Source organism: Ambystoma mexicanum, unplaced genomic scaffold (assembly GCF_040938575.1).
Source record: "Ambystoma mexicanum isolate Mex_15411 unplaced genomic scaffold, UKY_AmexF1_1 Mex_scaf124, whole genome shotgun sequence".
Taxonomy (NCBI): domain Eukaryota; kingdom Metazoa; phylum Chordata; class Amphibia; order Caudata; family Ambystomatidae; genus Ambystoma; species Ambystoma mexicanum.
The window spans coordinates 305,112-324,834 of record NW_027182352.1 but is presented as its reverse complement, the minus strand read 5'-3'; the positions used below and the strand labels follow the sequence as shown (position 1 = coordinate 324,834).

The following is a 19,723-nucleotide window of genomic DNA, read 5'->3' as shown; positions in this document are numbered from 1 at the left end:
ATGTACAGAATGCCATCTGTAGATGCAAGGATACATGTACTTGACTCTGCTCCTGAAGAACTGGCATTTCTCAACTAATGTTTTCAGGAGCCTTTGTTCATGTTCTTTCAAAGATTGGATGAAAACGATGTTGTTATTCAAGTTCACTAGCACCTCCTACAGGCTCATGTCACCTGGCGCTCTCTCCCCATCAGAGACTGGAAAATAATTGGTGTACCTGAAATCCGTTGCGGCATGTGGGTAAACTCATAGAAGGTGGCTGGACAAATAAAGGGCATCTTCTCGTGAACCTGTGGGTATATGGGAATCTAGTATTCCCGGCTTCTCAGACCTAGGCAGGGAACCTGCCACCCCTGGTCATACTCTACCGTAACCAGTGTATTCCATCAGACAAACCAATGCTTCATTCACTCCGGGACTAGTCTGGTGCAGGTGTTCAGTTTGCGGTTGTCAATACACATGTATAGGCCGCGTTCATCCATTTTCCATTCACGATAGTGGGTGATGCGTAGGGGCTTCATTGGTTTAAGATTTATGGATATTTGACTTCTGAATCAATGCCAAAATGGTCTATTTATTTAACTAATTAATCACGCATGTGACAATAGCCTTCCCAAGAGCCAGAGACACGCTAGCTGACACTATCGTAAAAGGTTTCTTTGCCACATAAACACTGTGAAAAAGTAGTGTCACAGATATTCCGAGCACCTATGACACCTGGTTGCGCACGGGGGAATATTTCACATACGGTACAGAGCATGTTGCGAGCTTGCATTTGGACCTTGCACAGAGGATAGCTAGATATGAATATTCCTAAGGATGCTTGCGCTGGTCTTCTGGGACACTGGGGTTTATGTCAATGAGCTGAGGGTCTGTAGAGTAAAGCGATTCATTGAGCCACTTGTTCTGTAACTGAGAGTTAATGAGTGGCAATATCTAACCTGCTTCAGGATATCTCCTGCAGGCTTGTGTGGGTCCTCATCTCCTCCCTTCCACAGCGATGATAATAATTGGATGGCATGTCTTTGGGCACAGAGACGGCGGCATCTATGTTGGTAAGTGATCAGAGATCTAGTAGTATTAAGCAGCCACTTTCAATGAAAGGGCTTATTGGGTTGGGAGTAAGTCTTGCCCATTGAAGAGGTCTGCAGTCAAGGCAGAGGACAGGAGAGCGAGAGGCATGGAGGTAAGTGGTAAAAGGTTGTTACTTACTAGGGTGAAACAAGTGAGATTTGACTAAAACCAGAAGTTTTAGTATGTACCCATATGTTCTTAAGTGTGAACTTAATTTGGGTTTATGAGTTTAATTATTAAACGTATAATTATTTAACATGTTAATTTCACTAAATTACATTATGCAATCTCATTCATAGATATAGCCACATATTACAGAAATGTACTCTCATACTGACTTGCAACTAATCACAAAATAGAAACACACATTCCCACTGTTACAACCACTGCCCCTTCCCCTTCATCGCTATTGTGTCCCCCCAACTAAACTGCTGTGCCCCTGCCTAATCCTCCAATCCTTTCACCCCACCACCCAAACCTCTTCTATCTTATCCACAGACCAAGGTCTGGCAACACCCTTGCAGCGTCACAATACACACCTCGCAGACAAGGTCAGGCGTTGCTAGACCACTACGGTGGTGACGAGCGCATGTTGTCAACCACTATTTGTGATCTGTTAAAGCAGCATTCCGACATGCCATCCGGGGGATCCAGTATTGGGACACTTGACGTTTAATAGAGCATTTCATCTGAGTTCATCTAGTAAGTAGCAGCACAATAGAAATTGATGCAGGGTTATTGTGTACTTACTATTATGCTCTGCTGAAGAAAAAAGGTGTAAAGTTAGCTTTGCAATTTCTGTGGGGTGACCGGGTATGTTTATGGCTACACAGTAATGGATTCACTCCATAGTCCATATTTGCATCCCAGCATGACATTACCAGGGAATAATGTAAGGCATATGTATAATCTGGCATCCAACATGCATATGTTATAGGAGAGTATGTGTTGTTGATCCCTAGGTGCCTCCTTCTACTCTATGCTATAGGAGAATACGTGTTCTTGTTTCCCTAGGTGCCTATTCCTACTCTATGCTATAGGAGAATGTGTGTTTTTGGATCCCTAGGTGCCTCCTGCTCTGCTGACAAGGTACTAAACAGCAGCGCCAAATGTCTCTACTTAGCTGTGGCTTTCAGCCATTTATCCACCTGACTGCGCCTTTCTCTTAAGTGCCGGAACCTCTTACTTGTGATCTTCCCAGAATTACTTGCCACTTATGTCTGTTCTAGTGGCCCTGTGAAGCAGGCCTTCATTTGGCACGTGTGATATCATTGGCCAGCCTCATTGTAATTGCACCATTTTTAACGATGCGTTTCTGGGCAGAAAATAGACCTTCCTCCTATCAAACATGCAGCCCCGCTGCTCTAGCTGCGCCCCATGACCTCTGCCTCCTTACCTGGGCAGGTGACATCAGTGGAGTGACTCTGTTCCTCACTGACGTGGTTCTTCACGGTGCAGGTCACGTTCCTGAGGACAGACTCGTAGCTCATCTCTACTTCCCTGGAAGGGAGCCATGAGGGTGCCCCATTCACACTCCAGGAATAGGATGGGTCTGTGCCGTTCTCCATGAGGCAGGACAGCTGAACAGTGGCGTTCAGAAGGCATGTGTAATTCACCTCAGGTGTGGACACAGGGTCTGAAAGAAAAATGTTTTAAAGTTTGGTCCTGAGACATTTTGACACAGGATTAATAGTCAAACCTCTATCAGGTACAGGGCTGAAAGGTCCACGTGTGGCATCTCATAACATTGTGACCTTTGACATACTATGAGTAGAGCTCAGCACCCTCTTCTATTTCCACCTATTTATATTGTTTTACTTTTAATATCCCCTCTCGTTCCCTTCATGACTATTTTCTTGTTCTTTATTTTCTCTTGTTATATCCTAGTCCTACGATTCTCTATTTCATTCTTAATTTCTGATTGGCTGAAACGTTCCTCTTACCTGCTTATCAAATGTAATCTTTCTTCCCCCTGCCTCGGGTGCAAGCATATCAAATGCCACCCCTAGACTTATGTTAATGGTCATCAAGCGACTTGGAATGACCCAGTAGAGGGTTGGAATTACCTATCTGAGGGCCAGAGGTAGTTGCACCTCACCTGGATCTTCCAGGCACCCCAGCTTTAGCACAGCTGTCTGCATGCCTGGCTACTTCTTCCAGCCTTGATGACTTTGAGTTGAAAGAAGGCCGGCAGGAAATTACAAGACAGGTATGAAGGGCATACGAGAAACCAGGTTCTAGGTTTTATCAAGCATTTCCCTCCAATGTCACTGGGTCCCACCACCACCATCCATGTTATTTTAAGAAGAACGTACAAAGCATGACTAACGCCACAAGTGCCTTCTTGCACTTCAGATCCCTGCCCAGAACCTTGTGCCACTGCGGGTGACGTCCCAGAAACCACTGCTGGAAAAGGCAGGTCTTCATATGTTTTTGGAAGACCTGATTCCGTTCTACAACTTAGAGCATCAAGAGTAGTTGGCTTCAAATGGTGGGAGCATGGCAGGGGAAGGTTTGCCCACCTGCTCTACATCAATTGAACTGCAGTACTTCCAGCTGCAAGGCTGCAGGTGGGAATATGCATCTGTAAGGCAAGTACTTTGTGACCTGTTTATTACTAAAGGTAAACCCAAATTATAATAGGAGTCCACTGCCACTGCTCCATTCTCCTCTACTCCTCTCTTCCTAACATCACGTGCCTTCATACCTTCCTCCTCCACTCTCTCTACCCTGTCTATGGAGCTACTCATATGTGTAACCTTTATTTATTTATTTATCACACACTCCTTCACCAATGGGTGCATCATGGCGCTGCTGGGAGGTTGGAAGGGAAGGAAAGAGAAAAAGAGGGGATCGAAATACAAGGTGAGCTAAAACAAAAAGGTCTACAAGGTGCGGCGAAACAGCAGGTGATCCTGTGTGGCACGCACGGTCACCGGAAGGGAGTTCCACAGCCTGGAGGCTGCAACAGAGAAGGCCCGGCCACCTGATCTAGAGTGGTGAAAGCGGGGAACTTGAACAAGATGAAGAGATGCAGAGCATAGACAACGAGAGGGGACATAAGGGGGAATTTGACCTGCAAGTACTCAGGACCTGAGCCATAAAAGTCCCGGTGCACCATGCAGAGTGCTTGGATCTCCACCCGTTTCCCCACAGGAAGCCACTGCAGTGAGGCCAAAATAGGAGCGATAAAGGCCCGAAAAGGTGCCCCGGTCGGCAGCCTGTAAGAGGTGTTCTGCGGGATCTGCAAACAATGAAACAGATAGAGAGGCTGGGCTTGATAGAGGGTATTATTTATTTAATTTATGTATATACTTATATTGCGCCGGAGCCCGCAGGCAACAGGGCGCAGAAAGAAACCGACTTAAGAAACCAGGATGGTGGCGGTCTAACAACCTTATTGGAACAGGACGCTTTTCAGTTGCTTTCTGAGCAATAATGGGTTACTTTGCATTGTGCCATATATAAGGGTGATTCTCTCTGCATCTTTTTCACAATCTCCACTCAATGCTAAAATAAGCTGTGTATCATCAGCGTAATTACTGAATTGAGCTCCCAAATTATCTAGGAGGTCATAGAAAGGCCTACAGAAGATGTTAAATAACGTTCAGGGGATGAACACGCGCGGGGGCCCCACACTCTAATGATTCCAATCCAGAGTAAGCCTTTTCCCAGACGATTCTTGGCTGCCTGCCACTCAGGAATGAACTGATCCAATGCACTACATCTTCAGAGCAGGTCCCTAGGTATTTTAACCTTTGGAGAAGCTTGCCATGATCCACAAGATCGAAGGCTGCTGATAGATCGAACAACATCAGCAGCCCGGATTGACTTGCATCTATGAATATAAGCATTTCAGTCTGTGGATCCAGCAAAGCACACTCTGTACCATGCAATGATCTGAAGCCTGATTGCTTTGGATGTAGTAAATCGTCACGTTCCAAATGCTGCTGTAATTGCATAGTCACCGCTTTATCAATAATGTTCAGCAGAAAAGGCACATTCGTTATCGGTCTATAGTTAGTATGAAGTGTGTGATCCAATCCTGCATTTTTAATCAATGGAGTTACCGTCACCCTTTATTTCAGTATATCGGGTACTTCATTACTCAGGAATGCAGCATTAACACACAAACCAAGAATGGAGTAAAGGGCTCTCTATTGTCCAGTCTGATTTTAGAAGGGAGATTTTCCCCAAAACATGTGGTAGGTCCCGTTTTCTTCAAAATGTTCTCCATAATTTCATTGGACACTGGTTTAAATGAAAATGCCCCATTAGCCTGCAGGACCATTTCCTCCCTCCGCTGAGCACCACCACTATAATGTGGGTGTTCCATATTCTTCCTGATGTTATCATGCGCTGTTTTGATCTTCACAGTCTGTTGTTTGGGGAATAAATTGATTTAATTGGGCCCTGGGTTTCTCTAAATCTCTAAAAAATGTCAAAGAGCTTTTTTGAATCATTGTTAGAATTTCAATCTGGTTGTCGTCAAAGTTCTTTTTAGCAAGTATAATTTCATTACGGTATAGTTTATCAAGTGACTTCCAGATGGTTTTATTCTCTTGTGTCTGTTCTTTTTCCCACACTCTCTCTGCCCTTCTTTTTTCTTGTTGACGAGCAGCAAGGGCTGGGGTGAACCATTTCTGGTTATTGGTCTTTTCCCTGATAATTTTAGATTTAAGTGGAGCGACCCGATCCAGCAGATTAGTAAAGGTTTCCTCATATGCTGCTGCCAACAATCTTGCCTCAATCTTAGACCCAACCTCATCATTTTACTATTTACTTGCAGAGATTTGCAAACTTTAAGTTTATAGCCTCTAAGTATAACCTAAAATGTATACAAACTGCAGGAACTGTCTACCACTATAAGAAGCTCACAGGATTCTTTCCCTCAAAAGGATACATTTAAGAATTATAATGCAAGCCAAGTGAACTAATTCAATTCAAGACACATATGACAATATCACTACTTCCATAACAAGAGGACAATCACTAAAAGAGTAAGCACTTCTTACTAAAATATGACATTAAGCTGTGTACCACACATATATATATATATTTATATTTTTTGCCAAACTCAAATCATGAAGTTTTCAATGTTTTTTTTCTAAACAGAATGTCTCAATGCTTTTCTTCTCTTAAGAAACATATTTTTTGGTATAAAATGCATTGAAACTTTAAATGCAGCACTCACATATATGCTAAAGAAATCTTGTCTATTAGATATATATTTTGAAAATACTAAACCACAAATATTGGAAATAAGTTTTATTTCTTGTTCACCATTTTTACTTTTCAGCGACTGTACAAATTCACTTTCCGTCCTGATGAACCACTAATGTAAAGTGGGGAAACACGTGTTGAGGGCATTGATGTTAACCTTAAGAAGTTGAGAAAGAAATACAACTAAGCTGTGAAGATAACAGTTACTACTAAATAAATGTATGTTAGGAGCACCTGGCAACAGTGTTTGTATCCTTCATTTGAGTACTTCTATTAGCTCTGTGCAGCCCTTAGAGCAGCAAACCACAAATGTAGGCAGCACCAACAAGTTTAAGAAGAACTAATAACCACTAAAATCCAATCACTCGCCGCAGTTTGCCACACAAAGGCTGCTATATTCTTGCTATTCGTTGTATGGTTTTGTGTTCGCCTCACTGACTGCCCTGTCTTACATTGTAATGCTGGGTGTTTCCGCTGCATTCTTCCTTCCTCCAGGTTCTCATTTTCCAACTACTTTGTCCATCTAGCCAGGGCCGGTCTTACAACAGATTGCACCCAAGGCGGGATGCATTGTTGGCGCCCCCCTCCCCCGACCTGTGATCTCATGCATGTGGCATGGGCTGAGCAGTGGGAGTGGGGACTAAGAGTTAACAAAATTGTCAATGCTGGCATCTGCTGAATTTCATGAACCTCAGAAAACAACAATAAGAGGGTCAAACCCGAACAGGCCTGGTTATGTTAGTCTACTTTTGCTCTTTCATTTTTAGTAACAGTGACCAGTTTGCTGCTGTGACTCAGGTCAGAGAATCGACAATTTCAGATCTAAACTAATGTCATTCGTATGCCCTCAAACATTTAGCCAGTCTTAGCACTTACTTGTATCATTGTCCTTCACATCTGATAATAGCTTGTCTTTCTGCCCCTGTTCCCCTTTGTCTTCTCCATCCTCACCCTCCCCAGCACTACCTTGGTCAGTCGCTGACCCTTACGATAGTCATTTGTTCTGTTACCTCTCCCTTCCCCTCTCCTCCCACCCTCCCCAGCCCTCCTCCCCCTCCTCTTGTCACTCTTGCACTGTAACAATTGTCGCCAGGCATAGTAATACTACTGCTAGTTTTGTCTCCTTTTTTCCTTCCCCGCCTCTCCCTTATTGTTCCATGCACTTGTACTATCTGGTATGACATGATAGCTTTCTCACATTCTGATTTGTTTCAAGGACCTGTAAGAATGTGAATGTTTTTCTTCCTTGTTCCCTTCCTTACTTGAAGCGCTTTGAAACACATTGTGTATAGGCGCTATACAAATAAACAATCATTCATTCATTCAAAAGGTGATGGACTGGTCTTGAACAGTGTTACTCAAACCTCCAAGAACAAGCACCAGCAACATACCCACCGATAGCTGAACAAGCCCGTCTATCTCAGCATTAAAATACATGCATTTATGCAATATGTATTGAATCAAATATTTCAAGGGAAGTTAAACATATTTAGGAGGGACACACGTAAACAATATCACTACTCCATGTGAGTGGTAAAGTCTACTTTAAACATATGCAGAGAGTTAACATGCATGTACAATTCAACATAGCTCCCAATGTTAATGTTGGAGAGGTGGCGTTCTAAAATTAGGACATTACAATGTGGACTTGACATTGAAACACACTGCAGTGCATTACCGCGGCAGAGAAATGGCAGTACGAGTACTGGGCTTTGTTTCGCTCATGCTTGTGAACTCTCAAAATTCTTAAATGCTTCCTTCGTGATCTCTCATTTTAGCTCCCGACAGCACCATGAAACTGTAAAATCGCAAAGAAAAACGATGTCTACAATCCCAACATAAAAACAAAAACAATCAAATTCTTAAAGGGTGGAAGATACCTTTTCTTGGGGCTCGTTAAGTTTACTTTTTGCAAATTACTAGTCGCGTGCTGCTTGAATAACAGCGGCCCTTGCACATTGTGCAGTGTATAGACAAATTTCATTTCAAGGGTCTTGGAGTACTGTGGGTATCAGGGGAAGCATCTCCAGTGTACCCCAAGCATAGTGCGCTTTGCCCTCCACCCTCACCCCCCAGCCATGCAGCCCTGCGCTTTCTCACATTCTCCATTATGGTAAAGAATATTGTCCCGAGCTTGGGAGAGACATGGACTATGCAGAAGGAGCTGCCTCCCAAGGGTGTGTTTAGCTGCTGGTGTATCAAATGCAGAAATGGGTGGCATCAAGAGCCCCACGCTCTGAAACATCTTTTGCGCACTGGTTGGTCGCATGACAGAAAGTGTGAGCAGGTGATTCCCTAACACTTGAACCATTCTTTGGAGACGTGGCTTTGATTAATGTGGCGTTAACTAGTCATGGCCATTTCCCAGCGTTTGTGTTAAAGGAGATTGGAAGCCGTACCGTGCAGGGTATTTTAAAGGCCATGAATTGATGCTACAGCATGTCGCCCCCAATGGAACAAAGAAAGTGAAGCATGCATCCTGCAAGTCTGGGTATTTGCATTATACGGAAGACGGGCCAACCGTCCACAGAGACGTTTCTACTGTAGTTGCTGAGTTGCTTTCCCAAGCCAGCTGCTGTGCAGACTTCGCTCAGCTTTTGGTCCAGCGCCTGCATCCATCCTTCACACCATCATTCACAAGGCGCGTTCGTGTAGGTGTTTGTTTATCTCGTTAGACTAGCGTGATTGCTATTCCAAACAAAAGAAGCACAACAACAAAGTAGAGTATAAGACAAGTCTGAGCGAACAGTGAAATGTATGAAACTCTTGCACTAAAATAAAGTCAGCAGTGCATGCCCAGGGAAGAGGGAACGACGAACAATATGCTCGGGAGAGGGAACTAGGGGGGCGTAGTAACCCCCAAACCGGCCCAAGCGTGGTACGGGCCCACAGGGCCTCGCCCTCAAAGTGATTTTGGCCCGGCCAACGGAACGACCAATCCAACCCTGCAGGAACGTGCAACTGTCTAAGATCTGCTGACGGTGACACTCTGCCCAGGTCTTTCGAGAACCAGCCTTTTGATCTCCTGAGGAGTGTCCACCACCAGTGCTCGCTTCCTTTTTCATGACTACTTGAGCCTTGACAAAAGTGTCTAGCTTTCTGGCCTCCAGAGGCTGTTCTTGGATGGCCCAGTAATCTCTGCAATACCATTTTAAAATAAATAAAATGCCTATGCAGCAATGGGCCTCACCTGCGAGGACGGGAGCAGGAGCAAAGAAGTGTGCTTGCCACGGCAGGCTGTAGTTACTGACGGGTTTCCTGAAACAAGGCCAATCAGCAAGTGCAGGATCCAGCAACTGTTTGTAATTGCTGATTCTGCTGCTGCTTGGCAGTGTGTGCTTGTGATGGGAACAACTTCAGGATTTAGTGACCCACTCACTCCTCTTTGCTGTAATGTCCGGGTCCGACAACACCAGCCAGCCCCAATCGATCGACACTTCAGTGTCAGTGCGCGCCCATAGCCTGGAGGAGGGCACACTGCACGTGCGCCCATGGGCCTGGCTGGCGCCAGCAGCGCCGGCGCAACCTGGGGCCGGGGGAAGGTAATAAAGCAACAAATGTTGCTAATTTATATGCCAATTGCCCTGCCCTGCCTGAGGGCCGAGGCCAAGCCCGATTCTTGGCCCGGACAAGGCGGGCAACTGCCCGGGTCACAATAGCCCCGGATGGCGCAATTGCCCCGGTCCCTGGAGCCTCTGGAGGGGATGGATTTTCCCAGTTTGTCGGGCGGCGCATTGACGTGGGGAAAGTTCCGCAGGTCAGGTGCTGGCGCTGCCCCTTCCAACTGTAATATCACGTAGTACAAAAGTACTACGTGACATTACAGAAGTTAGAGGCTCCCTCTGACCACTTTCGCGCCACTTTGGGTGGGGGGCATAAGCACACCAATAAAAACACTTTAGGTCCCCCTGCAGCTAAGACCAGCCCATTCCATCACAATGCCAGCAGGAAACTGCTAATGGTGGCCCGTTAGTCACTAAATGGTTTCGTGCTGGCATTGAGATGGGAGGAGAGGTGCGGTGGGAGGTGGGCGTGCTTTGCAGGAACGCACCGTGGGCCCTGACACGGTACAAACGGAGACCCGTTTGGGCCCATGGTACGTCCCTGCAAGCCCAGAAAATTGCCAAAATAATAGTTTAAAGCAGTGCTATTTCTTTCATGCCGCTTCTTTTCCAAACTATATATCAATTACACTTTAAACCACTTCCATGGCACTAGTGAGGAGTTATCTGCACTATGCAGATAATAGTTTTGACCAGTGTTGCTGAGTAAATATTCTTTAAGCTGCGAACCGGTTTATTTATTTATTTATGCAATGTTTGTCGGGTACATGGAGATGGATAATTTATTTATTTATGCAATGTTTGTCGGATACCTGTATCCGACACACATTGCATAAATAAATAAATATGCAGGTACCCGGCAAACATTGCATGAATAAATAAATAATCATGGTCCATGTATCCTTACAACAGTCAAGACTTTACTGCATCAAAACATAACCCTTGATTCCCATTCAAAGAATGTTAAAGTGATTGTTTATTGGGTTCAGGTGTCTCCTTGTCATTGCCCTTTTGGCTTATGTTGCCTCCAGACCCCCTTAAGCATCTTGTGTTCTTCGTTGGCTGTATGTACTGCATCCTGTGCCATATTCATGGTCTCCTGGTTGGTGTGCCCAGTCCTCATTATCTGCAGCCTAAGTGGGACTGGGGCATAAAATTGTCTTGGGCTCCAGTGAAAAAGTGGCCCACCGTTGCAAATGGCAATTCATTCCTTGTGTGACAGACTGTTTGACTTTGGGTAGGAGTTCCTTAACGGTGTAATTTGGAAATGGCGTGCAGGGTGCAGTTGGAGAGGTGCGCGGTGTGCGGTGGGAGTGGTGCGCGTGGTGCGGTGGGAGTGGTGCATGGGATGGGATGCGGGGGCGGGTGCATTCCTAGTGTTTCGCCCGGGGCACCAAATGAACTAGAAACTGCCCTAGCCCAGGCCTCAGCCTACAGCAGTGCCAGTGGTAGAATACACGTGCAACACGTTAGTTTCCTAACATTATAAAAATGAACAGGCACATTCATTTTTATAATGTTAGGAAATGTGTTACAAGTGTAATCTAGCACTGTGGACTGCTGGTGCAGCGCCCCCTAGAGGCTGACTGACGTCAGGCAGCCGCCTGGGCTGCCTGACGCAAAGACCGGCCCTGCATCTAGCAAACTGTTCTACTATTGTGTGAGCTTTTGTTGTATTGGTCAGTTGACCACTATTGTCTCATCCCTCTCTGTCTCATCTGCTTGTACCCCTATGTGTGTCCTGCCCTAGTGTTTCCCCCCTTACCTCCACCCTCCCACCCCCCTCTTCATCTCTCCTCTCCCCCACCTACTCTATGGTGCTCTGTGTTTTTCCTATCTTTTCTAACTGCTTCTCTATCGACTATCCTGCTCTCCTTAATAAGTCTGGTAAGAAGAAGTTTAAAAAGGACATCCTGGTCTCAAACCCAAGCCTCCCTATCAATAACAACTATACCAGTGCTTCCTACAGACAGACCCTCACTGACATCCTCTTTGTCATTCCCTCGCCAGACCTATGGACTCTTCATATTGTCTCTGTACTTTCTCATTTCTTTTCTTCTCCCTTTAATGGTGGCACACAGTAGGTCATCATTAATGTTTACCTGAATGTTACCATCTTGGTCCAAGGCCCTCAGGCCAACCTTCTCCTCTTTGATAGATATTTCCCGCACCTCATCAATTTTCTTTCTTCTCCTGCTGTCCCTTATCTCCCTTCCACGGCTACCTTGCCTCCCACCTCTGTCTCCTCTTTAGCTATCTTGTCCTCTCCTTCTTCCTCTTCTACTCCCCCTTGGGCTCCTTCTACACCTCTGCAGGGCATACCTCTGATTTGAACCCCTCCACGGAAGTCTTTCAAGGATGGCAACCTTCTCCTTATTGCCACTCTCAACTCTCGCTCAGCTGTCAAACACTCCTCTGACATCTGCCGCCTCTTCCTCGGTCTCAATGTCCTCGGTCTCACTGAGACATGGTTCACAGCCAGCTCTGTCACAAGCTTTGACATTCTCCTCCCTGATGGCTACAAGATCCTCTCTGTGCCCAGATCCAACCATTCCAGAGGGGGTGTAGCCCTGATCTTCCCAGAGTGGATTCCTGCCTCTGTAATTCCTACGCAGGCCTACTCCTCTTTCGAATTCCTTGTCTGTAGGCTTTCTCTCTCTCCTGGCCACTCTCTTAATCTGGCTACCATCTATCAGCCACCTGGTTAGATCTCCTCCTTCCTCTCTGAGTGGGTGAACCTCTCCTCCTCCCTCCTGGCTTCGACCACTCAACTCCTTCTTCTTGGAGACTTCAACATCCACCTGGATGCTTCCTGTCCTTCCTCTGGACTCTTTCGCAACCTCTGAGACTCTCTGTTTCTATTCTCCCCTCCGGCCTGACTCACTCTGCAGGGCACACTCTGGATGTTCTGATCCCTTCAGACCTTCCCCTATCTATCCCTCTCACCACTCCTTTATCCTGGCATGATCACTTTCTCCTTTCCTCCCATCTCACCCTATCTACCCCTCAGGCCAAGCCAACTCCAGCCACCTACCTTCTTGGTTATCTGACCTATGAAGCGTGTGTATGTGTAACGCTCACCTGGCTCCCACGGAGGTGCTGACCTGGTCTGGATTGCTGTGACCTCTTCAAGCGTGATGCGCAGGATTCGAAACACCGACTGAACTGGACCCCCATATCTGGCTTGTCTGGCCCGTAGAAAAATCTTTCTGTAGGTGGAGAAAGGGGATTTACTGACTGCAGAGTATTGTGATTGCTTCCCACCTCCCCTTTGCTCTTCTCTGACCACCTCCGAAATCCCCAATCAAGGCTCACCTTAATGTTTGAATAGATGAGCTCTCCATCCTGCTTCTGGTGCAGGGGCGCGTATTTGACCAGTTACTTCACTGGTTTCGGAAGGCGAAATGCCGTAAGTATGCAGTTTAAAAAGTTCCAGAGTAGAGTCTTCTCTTTGTTTGCTTTTCTTAACCTGCGATCTGTCCTTATTTTCAGGTGCAGAGTGGAAGTGATGCTTCAAGGGATATTGCCGGAGATAAACTCAGGTGAGTTCGTGATAAAATAATCCCTTTAAATGTCTTTGAATCCCTCTAGTAATGTCTTTCTTTTTTCCCCTTAGGGGCTGGGGTGCGGTACCAGGCCAAGGAGTGGCGCCGACCCGAAATGAGGAGTGGTTCCGTCAAATATGGCCAGGTAAGTCTTGTGACGGAAAAATCAGGCTTTCCTCATTTGTTCCTCCTGCTCACCTTTTGTCTCTTCTTCTCCCCTGCAGGTGCAGAGATGTGGCGGAATGCCCAGAGGGTCGCGGTGGATAGTGAAGAGCCCACGAGGCAGGTGAGTGATGCGCGGCGCTGCTACAAGTAGCGCAATGCTTTTAAAGAATGTCTATCTTCAGGATCGCTGGCGTGATGATTCCGGAGACAGATAGGAAATTAGATGAAGTTCTTGGTTTTCACCTTTTCTCTTCCCTTCCTTCCTTTCAGGTATCCCAAGATCGAGGCGGGCATGGCTGGAGGCAAGATGCAGGAGCAGGCACAGTGAGCATTCAGCTGCTAGATGCAGAGCAACGCGAAGCACGTGTGGCAGTCCGGGCATGGTTTAAATAGCCTTGGAAGAAGTTCCAGGTAAGTATTCTTCCACGGTCCCCATCCAAGTAAAATAGTTCCTTTGATAAAATAGTCCCTCCTAAGCCTCATTTGGCTTGAGGCTTCATGCAGCATGGTCTGCGTCAGGTAAGTGCACCAAACACCCTCTTTTATGAGCCTGGCGCCTATGGCGCCAGGACTGATGTCCAACATGAGCCTGGCGCCAAAGGCGCCAGGACAAAGTCCAAAGAGCCCCTATTAGGGGCCGCTGGGCTTTTACCCCAGGGCATGATGCCTGCTCCCGGGGGTGCTGGGCCTGTCCTGGTGCTCCGGGGGTAGGCATCATGACAGCACTCCCCCCCAAGGCCCCTCCCAAGGTCCTTCCCTCGGGAGGTTTCGGTTTGTTTGGGAAATCCCGATGGAACATTTTTACCAGCCGAGGTGCATGTACGTGGTCGCTGGGTTCCCAAGATCTTTCCTGAGGTCCGTACCCTTTCCAATCAATTAGATAGAAAAGTTTTGATTTTGAAATTTTAGAATCCAAAATGTTCTTCACCTCGAATTCAGGCTCCCCATCTATCTGAATTGGTTCTGGTGGCTTTATTAATCTGGTTCCTGGTTGCACTGGTTTCAAAAGTGACACATGAAAAACGGGATGAATCCGCATGTTAGCTGGCAGATGGTGCTTGACTGCCACTGGATTAATGATAGCTTTGATCGAATAAGGGCCCAAATACCTTGGATTAAAAGTCCGAGGTCCCTTGAGTAATAAATGTTTGGTAGCCAACCATACTTGGTCTCCTATTTGGTATGAAGGCGCCTCCTTCCCATGCAGATCTGCATTTTTCTTGTATTTTTCTTTCGCTTGTTGCAAATGGGCAGTTGCATTCTTGAATGCTTGAGTTATAGTGGAATGCAAATGATCTACTGCGGGCATTTCAAAGCTCAGAGGAGAGTCCAGATCTGAAGTACGAGGGTAATGTCCATATAGGGTGTAAAAGGGGCTTTGTCCAGTTCCAGCGTGCACCGAGTTATTGTATGCATATTCGGCCACCCATAACAAATCCTTCCAATTACCCTCCGATTGGTGCAACATACACCGTAGGTATTGTTCAAGGGTCTGGTTCGTTCTCTCCGTCTGACCATCGGTCTGTGGGTGATGGCTGGTTGAGAGTCTTACGTCGATTTGTGCCAGTTGACAACACCTTTTCCAAAAATGTGAAATAAACTGGCTTCCCCGGTCGGAGACTAATATGGACGGGAATCCATGCAAGCGGATGATATTTTTCGAGGAATTCCTTAGCAAGGACTGAAGCTGAAGGTAATCCTTTCAACGGAATAAAATGAGCCATTTTAGAAAATAGATCCACCACAACCAGAATAGTATTGTATCCATTACAAGGGGGCAGGTCCGTGATAAAATCTAGTGACAAGGTGTGCCAAGGCGCTGGTGGAATGTCTAAAGGATGAAGAAGACCGGCGGGTTTTGTCTTTTGGCCTTTGTTTTGGGCGCAAACTCCACAGGACATCACGAAAGATGTAATATCCTTTCGCCAGGAAGGCCACCAGAATTGTCGTTTAAGTTTTTCCTCTGTTTTGGCAATGCCAGGATGTCCTTCCATCAGGGTATCATGATGACTGGAAATAACCAGTTCTTGTAATTCCTTTTCTGGCAGAAATAAGTGTCCTTGGAAGTAAGGTAGGCCATCGTTGACCGAAAAGTAAGACCCCCTTTGGATCCAATCCTGCAAGGCGGTAGAGTCTAGGAGTTGTTTTACTCGTGCTTGAATGTCTTCAAAGGTTTATAAGGATGTTAATCCCAAAATTCTTTGTTCGGGAATGATCGGCACAGGTTCTGAATTAGTGTCTATTTCTCCCATTCCTATTCTAGATAGTGCGTCTGCTTTGCCATTCTTACAGCCGGGACGGTAAGTGATTACGAAATCAAACTCAGCAAACAACAAAGCCCATCAGAGCTGACGTGATGATTGAGCCTTGGCAGTCTTTAAATATTGTAAATTTCGGTGATCAGTGATCACGGTGATGGTGTGCCTGGCGCCAAGAAGATAATGCCGCCAGGCCTTAAAGGCGGACTTAATGGCTAATAATTCCTTATCGGTAATTGTATAATTTACCTCAGGCTGTGAGAACTTTCTGGACCAAAATGCTACAGGATGCAGTTGGTTGGTTTCAGGGTCTCTCTGAGACAGGACAGCTCCCATGGCTAAACTGGACGCGTCAGTTTCCACTATGTATGGGAGATTGGGACGCGGGTGCTTCAAAATAGGTGCAGATGTGAATTTAGCTTTCAATTCCTGAAAGGCCTGTTCGGCTTCCTTGGTCCATTCGAAACGTTTATTTTTCCGCAAAAGTGCAGTGATGGGTTGTACCTCACGTGAAAATTCCGGAATAAATCTGCGATAAAAATTGGCAAAACCAAGCATGCTTTGGATCCCTTTTACCGAGCTAGAAGATGGCCATTTGAGGATGGCCTCCACTTTCCGTGAGTCCATTCGGACCCCATTAGGTGTCAGGATGAATCCAAGAAACTCCACCTCGGTGGTATGGAAAACACACTTTTCCAGCTTAGCAAACAGTTTGTGCTGGCGCAATTTCTCAAGGACGGCCCGGACATGCTTTCTGTGATCAGATTCCGAAGAGGAGTACACAAGAATGTCATCGATATATACGACAACACAAACATCGATAAATTCCCGAAGGACATCGTTCATGAAGAATTGGAAGGCAGCAGGCGCGTTGCACAACCCAAAAGGCATCACCTGGTATTCGAATAAACCATATTTTGTACGGAAGGCTGTTTTCCATTCGTCGCCTTCTTTTACTCGCACCAGATGATAAGCCCCCCGGAGGTCTAACTTGGTGTATACGCAAGCGTCCTTCACCTGGTCAAGGAGTTCAGGGATCAAAGGCAGAGGGTAACGGTTTTTAACCGTTATCTGGTTCAATGCGCGGTAGTCGATACAAGTTCTAAGGTTGCCTTCTTTTTTGGGCACGAAGAACAAAGCCGAGGATGCCGGGGACTTTGACGGGCGAATGAAACCATTGGCTAGGTATTGATCTAAATATTGTCTGAAATGCCGGTTCTCAGGTTCAGTAAGGGCATAAATCCTGCTACAAGGGGGTTGTGCACCGGGCACCAGATCGATTTGGCAATCGTACGATCTGTGGGGGGGTAACGTGTTGGCCTGTTCCTTTTGGAAGACGTCCTGAAAGTCTTGGTATTCCGGAGGTAGTTGCATGAAGACAGAGGTTACAGATGCTAGACTAATCTTCAGATTTTCTGGGTAACAGGTTTGTGCACAATCCGGGAAGGTTATTCTCTTTGCTCGCCAATCAATTCTAGGATTATGTGTCTCTAACCAAGGAATTCCAAGAATAACCTGAAACTGTGGGGCCTTGATTACGTCAAACACAACTGCCTCCCGATGGCCGTCCGGACCAGTAAGAGTCACCTCAGTAGTGGAATGTGTTACCGGTCCTGAGGCAATTTCAGTTCCATCGACTGTGGTGATGACATCTTTGATGGTTTTTGGACGCAGAGGGAGGTTAATTCTAGAGACCAATTCACGATCCACATAGTTTCCTATAGCCCCACTATCGATGTATGCCTTTATTGCATGCAACCGCTTAGGCTGTTCCGGATCTACGAGAACCATTGGCACAATGAAATGCGAGGTCTGAGAGTTAGTTTTCAAGCTCGGCAAGCGGACCCCTACGCTTGTCGGGCGGAGTCGTTTCCCGAAACAGAGTCTTCATGGTTTTTATCAGCGGCTCCTACCAGCTTCTTGGGCGGTTTTGCCGGGCAATCTCGTAGAAAGTGTCCAGAGTTCCCACAATAAAGACATAATTTTAACTGCCGCCTCCTTTCACGTTCCTTTTGGGTTAAAGGTCCTCTAACCCCTCCAATTTGCATAGGCTCTGAGACATCGGCACCTTTGGGAGTGACGTGGGTCTTGACCAACACCCGGGTTTCAAACTTGGACCGATCCGCTTTTCGGTTTTGGAGCCTGTGATCCAATTGGACCACTAAGTCTATATATTCTGTGCATTCTTGGGGCGGATTTACAACTTGGGCCAAGACATCTTTAAGTTCTGCGCGTACACCCCGATAGAATAATGTGATTCTTTTATCCTCTGGCCACCCAGTTTCCACGATTAGTCTGTTAAAGGTTGCTATGTAGGAGAGGAGGTCTTGGTTGCCCTGTCGCAGGGATAGAAGTTCATCATCCAGAGCTTGTCCCTGAGAATGTATAGCAAATAATCTCTCCATGCTTGCTTGAAATCCTTGGAAATCCCGGAGGATTGGGTCATCTTCAGTAACCAGTGGTACTGACCAATCGGCAGCACAGCCGCTAAGGTATGACAACACAAAAGCTACCTTGGTCTGGTCATTAGGGAAGGCCCTAGGTCTGCATAGGAAATGCAAACGACATTGAATCATGAATACGCGAACCGTTTGGGGTCCCCAGCAAAGCGTTCAGGTGGGGCCAGCGGCATATTTCCAGGTAGATTGATTTGCACAGGGTTACTTGGAGCCACAGGAACAGAATTCCCCCCGGAACCAGGTAGAGGGGTTTGCCCAGCTTGACCTTGCAATACCTGCCTAGCCAGGTCATCAGTTTGCTCCTTAGATACGATTAGTTCCCTCCTGAGGGCATTAGTCTTTTGACAAGCGGCATGTACTTCGGCCCGTAATTCCCCCAGTAATTGGGCCAACATATCAGTCTCAGAAGTTTCCATAGCGCCTGGGTGGGAATTTGTAGGAAGGCTTCGCGTTCTGTAACGCTCACCTGGCTCCCACGGAGGTGCTGACCTGGTCTGGATTGCTGTGACCTCTTCAAGAGTGATGCGCAGGATTCGAAACACCGACTGAACTGGACCCCCAAATCTGGCTTGTCTGGCCCGTAGAAAAATCTTTCTGTAGGTGGAGAAAGGGGATTTACTGACTGCAGAGTATTGTGATTGCTTCCCACCTCCCCTTTGCTCTTCTCTGACCACCTCCGAAATCCCCAATCAAGGCTCACCTTAATGTTTGAATAGATGAGCTCTCCATCCTGCTTCTGGTGCAGGGGCGCGTATTTGACAGGTTACTTCACTGGTTTCGGAAGGCGAAATGCCGTAAGTATGCAGTTTAAAAAGTTCCAGAGTAGAGTCTTCTCTTTGTTTGCTTTTCTTAACCTGCGATCTGTCCTTATTTTCAGGTGCAGAGTGGAAGTGATGCTTCAAGGGATATTGCCGGAGATAAACTCAGGTGAGTTTGTGATAAAATAATCCCTTTAAATGTCTTTGAATCCCTCTAGTAATGTCTTTCTTTTTTCCCCTTAGGGGCTGGGGTGCAGTACCAGGCCAAGGAGTGGCGCCGACCCGAAATGAGGAGTGGTTCCATCAAATATGGCCAGGTAAGACTTGTGACGGAAAAATCAGGCTTTCCTCATTTGTTCCTCCTGCTCACCTTTTGTCTCTTCTTCTCCCCTGCAGGTGCAGAGATGTGGCGGAATGCCCAGAGGGCCGCGGTGGATAGTGAAGAGCCCACGAGGCAGGTGAGTGATGCGCGGCGCTGCTACAAGTAGCGCAATGCTTTTAAAGAATGTCTATCTTCAGGATCGCTGGTGTGATGATTCCGGAGACAGGTAGGAAATTAGATTAAGTTCTTGGTTTTCACCTTTTCTCTTCCCTTCCTTCCTTTCAGGTATCCCAAGATCGAGGCGGGCGTGGCTGGAGGCAAGATGCAGGAGCAGGCACGGTGAGCATTCAGCTGCT

At 46.5% G+C, this 19,723-nt stretch overlaps 1 protein-coding gene across 1 annotated transcript in view; it reads right to left on the bottom strand.

Annotated features, from left to right (window-relative positions):
• Positions 1–19,723, bottom strand: part of LOC138553633 (T-cell surface antigen CD2-like) — a 176,979-nt gene that overhangs the window by 29,619 nt on the left and 127,637 nt on the right. The window contains exon 2 of the mRNA XM_069642571.1: positions 2,471–2,710. Within this exon, the coding sequence (XP_069498672.1) occupies positions 2,471–2,710 (240 nt within the window). The remainder of the gene's footprint in view (positions 1–2,470; positions 2,711–19,723) is intronic.